The following is a 6970-nucleotide window of genomic DNA, read 5'->3' as shown; positions in this document are numbered from 1 at the left end:
TTATTTATTGTCAAAATATTCTGAAGTTTTATCGAAATATTCAGACTTTATGCTCGAAATATTCTGAATATTGTCTTAAAATATTCTCAATACATTCTGACATATTTTCTTGAAATGTCTGGACTTTATTCTCAATATAATGAGACTTTTTCTCGGACACGAAATATGTATTGAATTTGTTTCATTTCAGCCCTAAAACAAGTCATATTTTTAGTATTCTACAGTTAATTTAGTTTTTAAAAAATCTAAATCGACTAGATCCCATTTGAAAAGCGGCGGGAATCCTGGCGGCAAGAGTATGAGCAGTGAGTGACCGGCAGGGGGCAGTGTCAGTGTGGTCTCAGAGACAAGCCCTTCCCGGAAACACTGCGAGGCGAACAAGGGGAGGACCCTGGGAAGAGGCGGCAGTAAACACAGCAGTTTCGCCCGGACTTCTCCTTATCTCTCTGGACCAGGGTCTGTGTCTGTACACCACCCGGGTCTCGCCCTCTATCTCTTCCTCTCTCGCTAAACAAAGCCCCCGGAGTCCGTGATTACGATCCCGTGTTAGGGATGAGTTTGTCTTGAGAGCCGTAGCTAGTTGTTCGGGAGCGGAGACAGCGGCAGGATGAGGTCTTGGGTGGTATTGGCTCTCAGTCTAGCCCCGCTTTGGGTGAGCTGTGCGGGGAAGCCAAGGTCCGCCGAGGAGCCCCTCACAAACCAGGAAGAAAACGAAGACCTCGGTGAGTAGCGTTACCCTCCTCACACTGCGGAGCCCTGCTTACGAAATCCCCCCATAGCGCGGGGACGTTTTAAATGTGCTGCAACTGCTTTATAAGGCGTGGGAACGACTTAATAAGGTTTGAAGACGACATACGCGATAATATGTGGGAACGATTTAGCGTAGGAACGAATTAATACGTGGGAATGGCTAATGACACTGGAGGGCATCAATATGAGGGGCCAACTAGATTTAATTTCAGGTTTAACGCTAGTGACGTTATTTTCTCCACAGATAGTGACACTTTCAGCTATATATATATATATATATATTTGCTTCCAAACACAGTATATATTATTATTTTCCTGTGCACATATTGTGGGGAAACTGAAGTAAAAATAGGTGTTGTGACGAATATACATTGTTGAAGTTTCAAAATGTCTGTCCTTGTTTACATATGGAAAGTAAGCAGCAGAATTCATTCATTATTCCTGTGATGTCAAGTCTGAATGTAGGGTAAGGGAAGAAGAGAGGTTAAAAATTGTCATTTAAAACATGCCACTCTATTTTGGGGTACGTAATTCCATGCAAATCTTATAAGTGTTCTTAAGGGGAACGCATACACACAATACATAGGCCATGATATGAACCCTTTTGATCAACACAGCAGTTCAATGAAAGGAGATTAATAAAACCGCAGTCAGCTGTGGTGGATGGTTGTTCTGCTGTTTATGTTGTTATGTGGTTTGCCAACTTTCCATTGCCACGGTGGTCCTCAGATGACCCCCTGAGCGACAGGAGCTGAGAGCAGTGGAACATTGCTTCCACCCCTTTGCAGAGCCAAATGATGTAGGGTCATGGTGAATGAGCGCATGAGGATTACAAAGTTATTCAAAAGATGGGATGGACTTAAAGCTGTAGTGCCTTCTTAATTGTAACTTTACAGACTAGCACAGTAAGCAGCATGGTAGAGGTACATTATAAGTCACTAAACGTACAATTACACGGCACCATTAAAGGTACAACAGTGGTGTTCCCTAAAGGTTCATTACATTCTCTTCACCAGAGGAAGAGGTGATTATTTGTAATCTTTCATTATGGATCTGTGTGAAAGGAAGAAGCATGATACAAGTCCTGGAGATTAAATGGGGCGTATGAAATTAACACGGTTAAAATCTATAATTGGGGCAGCACAATGGCGCAGTCATACAGCTCCAGGGACCTGGAGGTTGTGGGTTCGATTCCCGCTCCGGGTGACTGTCTGTGAGAAGTTGGTCTGTTCTCCCTGTGTCCGTGTGGGTTTCCTCCAGGTGCTCCGGTTTCCTCCCACAGTCCAAAAACACACGTTGGTAGGTGGATTGGCGACTCAAGTGTCCGTAGGTGTGAGTATGTGAGTGAATGTGTGAGTGTGTGTGTTGCCCTGTGAAGGACTGGCGCCCCCTCCAGGGTGTTTTCCCGTCTTGCGCCCAATGATTCCAGGTAGGCTCTGGACCCACCGCGACCCTGAACTGGATAAGGGTTACAGATAATGAATGAATGAAAATCTATAATTAATATAGAATATGATAGAGTTATGTTACCTAATGAAAGGTGTGTAACTTTGAAGGTACCACCATGGTGACAGTGTTTCTGACAGTGTGTTGTTCTGACAATTTTTGGTAGTGGAGAAGTGGGGAGCTCATATCAATGGACAGACAAAGTGGCATCTAACAAACTGAAACCCACCCTTTTTAAAGTATTGTTCAAACGCAAAGAAAAAAAAGGTTAAATATTATTGATGTTAAGAAAAATTACAGTTAAAGATTGATGTTAGGAAATCTTTGAAATTGAGCGTATATGTGTGTGTGTCCAGTTTTTCAAATAGACACACACACATATACACACACACAAGGGAACGTCTGCTGTGAATGTTGAAGGAGGAGAAAGTGGTGTCGCTTCTCTTCCTACTCCTTAATTTTGCAGAATGTAATTCACTTTTACAACACTGTCCTGAAATAAACTGCAGTCCGTCCCACCTCCATAAGTTACATAATAGAGATTCTACGGTGCTGAGCCCAAAGTAGCAACAACGGCTCTGTTCTCCCAATTACAGCTCAGAAATCATCACAGTGATTTCGATGCTGTAATTTTTAGGTGAAATTACCTTGTGTTGTTTACAGTTTCAGCCTAATTCAATTTTCAATTCAGCAAATGTTTCCTCATGGTTTGTGAGCTCTGTGGTCTGTTTATGTGGTGGAAAAAAGTCAGGTGTTCCTACCCAGACCTGGCTCTGCAAATAGGTCATCTCCATTTGAGATGTTTTGATTAGCTATAATCCGTCTGATTTCAGCACGTGCTGTGATGGTTTACAGTAAATGTAATCCTCTTCCCCTCTCTCTTATTGCACGGTTCTGCAGACACCCTCAGCTCAGTGCTGGCAGACTTTGAGGTGCTGTCTGCATCTAGCCTCCAGAGGCATTCCTTAAGGAAGCGGGACACGGACTCCCCATCACATGTGGAACACCTGGTCAGCTTCACGGCACTGAAGAGGTACAACAGCATTCTCTCAAATCCACTTCCTGCCCTAAAATGTTCAAGCTGGAATCTATTGAACAGATCCTAAAGCCTTATTTAATTTGGATGTTTTTTGTATATATATTTAAGAAAAAAGCCTGTATTTTACAGCACTAGAATTTTGTAAACTCCTGACAGGTCTGCCATGACATTAGGAAACGGTACGAAATAGTCACGATTAATTGTTCTGTTTTTCTTAAAGGCATTTCAAGCTTTACCTGACAACGAACACAGACCTTTTCACAGAAGATTTCAAAGCCGTGGTTGTAGACAAAGAAGGAAAGGAGGAGAATTTTGACGTCCCATTACGGAATTACTTCAAAGGACATGTAGTCGGTGAGCTGTATTTTTAAATCCAAGCTCTATGAGGAATGCAGGCTAGCACACATTTCATTAGGAGTACTGTGTGTTTCTGGGTAGCTTGACTAGGACAATTTTATTTTATTTATTATTATTATTTTTAAGGTGAGGTCAACTCAAGGGTGCAGGCACACATGGATGGAGATGAGTTTTCAGCCCACATTCTCACAGACGAGGCAGAGTACAATGTGGAGGTAATTATGAAGCTCAGCAGGACTCTTTTATTGTCCAAGTCAAAGCAGATGTGCAAATTGTTGCAGTTGCTTTCAACACTGTTGAATCCATGACTGATTTGGAGCTTATGATGGTGCTCCAACAACTGAGAAGCAGTGTGTCTCAAAATTATAGAAGCCTGTGATTTGTCTTTTTCCCCCTTATTGTAGTTTCCATGTGCAATTTTTCATTGAGAAAATGTTTTATTTTGTTACAATTAAAAAGCTTTGCCCACAAACAAAATAATATCCGCCTGTGATAATGCATTTAGTATTTGCCGTCCACCATAGAACAACTAGATCTCACACTTAAAGTGCCATACTCCTCTTGAGCTGTGTTAGAGCCTCTCCTCTATCTTCTTCAGCCCTTATGGAGGTTCACGAAGATGTCGCCAAATGGCAGTTTGCTGGTGTATCGCTCTGAGGACATAAGGAACATCAGCCGAATGGCCTCCCCCAAAGTGTGTGGTTACGTCAGTGCTGAGGCCCAGGACCTGCTACCAGAGATCAGGGCAGCCATGGGAGCACAGCAGGATGGGGGTAAGTACTTGCTCACATAAGGGCTTGGAGGCAAGTGCATGTTTTCCCAGTCACAACAGGAACTGAACATCTGCATCTACTGTTAGAGTTCTAGGCAGAGTTGAGCAGAGGGATATGAAAAAATAGCTTAGTTTGTGTATTAGCATAGTGAGGTGTAGCACATTTCACATGGAATAAGTCGGTAAACCTAGGGTAAAATGGACCGTTTTGATTCTGCGACACTTCTGCTACACCCTCGTCTGAGTCTCTCCAATCACAGCGCTGCACTCGCGTTTATGTGAGAGCTCAAAGACGAGGTTAAACCGAGACAAACGGATACAATGAGCACAGAGAAATAAGAGTACTGATTAAAACAGTTTAAACAAGAACTCCTGTGTGAGAGGCTTGATGCTGCTGTTCACGTGGGGTTGAGCTGTGTGTGACTCGTTATCATTTAAAGGAACAGGCCCTGACCGGTTAAGACAGAGGATGAACTCTGTGGTAGTGTTGGATCCTTGTGGGATTTTGACCACAGCATGTCACAGAAATTTCATTAGAACCCCAGAACTGTTTACTGGTGGAAAAGGTGGAAGTACATGTCCCCTTTCAATGTCTTCTTACATTGTCAGCTCTGTTACAGCTATGTATCTAGTTATGAGGGATTTTCAAAGCGTTGATTTCATTAGTGTAGGAGTTTTTACTGTTTCAAATTCTGTCTACAATATTGAGCTTCCCAAATGTAGGCAAGGTTTTATATTTCTTAGAGGTATCATTGGTGCTTATACTATTGGTACATGAGGGTTATAATGCTTGTGTCAGTGGGATTATGTAGTGCTTTGATATTTCTTATTACTCATGGTTCATTTTTCAGGTTTCCTTTGTTGAAAGCCTATCCAGGCGATAGATTCAGAAGGCAGTGTATCTCTCAGTCCCTGCTGTTGTCTATACTTGCTTTGGAGTTGATATGTTCTGACAAAGCAAGGACACACACTAGAGCATCCTCTTGCATTTCTGATTCACAGTTGAAGTGTGGTGTTGTAAAATGCAGGAAAAAATTCACTTCTAGACGTGAGTAGCGCCGAGTGGGAAAAATAACATTGAAAGAAGTCTGAAAAGTCTTTCTGGTGCTTGCGAAGGGTCAGTAATGGTTAGTGTTGTACTGCTTTTCTCGCAAAGGAGCTAAGATCAAGTTGTTGTCTGATTACTCTCCGCAGAACCCAGTCACAGAGTGAGGAGGCAGGTTCATAACCCCAAGAAGAACACCTGCACGCTGCTGCTGGTGGCAGATTACCGCTTCTTCGAGCACATGGGCCGCGGGGAGGAGAGTACAACCCTCAACTATTTGGTAAAGTAGAACTACAGCACAAACAAGTGTCCAGATCTGATATTTAAACTTGTGTTTGGATCTTGCCTTGCCTTGGTCCTCATTGTGTGGTCTCTTTCAGATCGAGCTAATTGACCGCGTGGATGACATCTACAGGAACACTACTTGGGATAATGATTTTAAAGGCTACGGTGTACAGATTCACCAGGTATCTTCGTTCAAGCATCGTTGTTGTACGGTTGTTATGCGTGGGTGATGTGATTAAATTACAACATCAAGCTGCTTATTTTTATATAATATTTAAGCGTTCCAGATCTTTTTTTGTAGTTGCAGGCCTTTCTCATGTATCTGTTTGTTGTTTTGGTGATGCTTTTCCAGTCACGCTGAGTCACTCACCACATGACACTGACTCAAGCAAATACAATCCTGCTCTTTTAATGATGAGGTCATGAATGTTACGTGGTTGTGGTTTCACTTTGTGTGGTGGTCCATCTATTCTCAGAGTCTCTGCTCAAACAGTAACACTTTATCAGTGTCTTATTTTCTTATCTTCTGTTTTAACAGATCATCATAAACAAAGAGCCAACCCTAGTGTCGTCAGGAGAAACCCACTACAACATGAAAGGTAGCCCACGTCCAAAGGATCCCCAAGTGTGGGATGTGAAGAAGCTCCTGGAAGTGAGTGCTTTGCAGCAACAAATCAAACAAACCTTTGAGTCACTGTTTTTTTGGAGAACACAGCATGAGTATAATGTCATTGTCAATGAGTCTATAGATGATGTGATTTCTTTCCATTCTTCTTAGCAATTCAGTTTGGACATTGCAGAGAACGCCTCCAGCGTGTGCCTGGCGCATCTCTTCACGTATCAGGACTTTGACGAGGGCACCCTGGGTCTGGCGTATGTGGCCTCCTCCAGAGACCAAGCCTTAGGAGGACTCTGCTCCAAACGTAAGGCGGTCTCGGACATTAAAAGCAGAGCAAGCTTTACTACTGGCAAATGACACATGTGTTTTATTTTCCTGTCACAGCTTATTATCCGTCCCAGTCGGCCAAGAAACCCAGCTACCTGAACACAGGGTTAACCAGCACTAAGAATTATGGGAAGACTATTCTCACCAAGGTTTGTGTGCAGCAGTTTTTCACACGTTAGCATAAATTAGCCACCTGACAGTTTTAAAAAGCAGCTCATTTGAATTGTATGCAAAGTAAAGGTGGTACGTTATTAATATACAGCATGACCAGAGTAATGTAGTTTTGTTCCCTGTTTTTTATTGGGTCAGTGTGTGGGAAGCCAGGTGGGG

General features: G+C 42.7%; 1 protein-coding gene across 2 annotated transcripts in view; it reads left to right on the top strand.

Annotated features, from left to right (window-relative positions):
- The first annotated feature begins 388 nt into the window (after window positions 1-388).
- Window positions 389-6970, top strand: part of adam17a (ADAM metallopeptidase domain 17a) — a 27325-nt gene continuing 20743 nt past the window's right edge. For both annotated transcript variants that reach the window (XM_066674190.1, XM_066674198.1), the window contains exons 1-10: window positions 389-722; window positions 3097-3229; window positions 3456-3589; window positions 3719-3807; window positions 4191-4365; window positions 5559-5689; window positions 5790-5876; window positions 6233-6346; window positions 6473-6617; window positions 6698-6789. In XM_066674190.1, coding sequence (XP_066530287.1) covers window positions 608-722; window positions 3097-3229; window positions 3456-3589; window positions 3719-3807; window positions 4191-4365; window positions 5559-5689; window positions 5790-5876; window positions 6233-6346; window positions 6473-6617; window positions 6698-6789 — 1215 coding nt within the window. In that variant the 5' untranslated portion in view covers window positions 389-607. The remainder of the gene's footprint in view (window positions 723-3096; window positions 3230-3455; window positions 3590-3718; window positions 3808-4190; window positions 4366-5558; window positions 5690-5789; window positions 5877-6232; window positions 6347-6472; window positions 6618-6697; window positions 6790-6970) is intronic.

Source organism: Hoplias malabaricus, chromosome 1, assembly GCF_029633855.1.
Source record: "Hoplias malabaricus isolate fHopMal1 chromosome 1, fHopMal1.hap1, whole genome shotgun sequence".
Taxonomy (NCBI): Eukaryota; Metazoa; Chordata; class Actinopteri; order Characiformes; family Erythrinidae; genus Hoplias; species Hoplias malabaricus.
The sequence above is the reverse complement of the archived record's forward strand: the minus strand, read 5'-3'. Positions and strand labels throughout refer to the sequence as shown.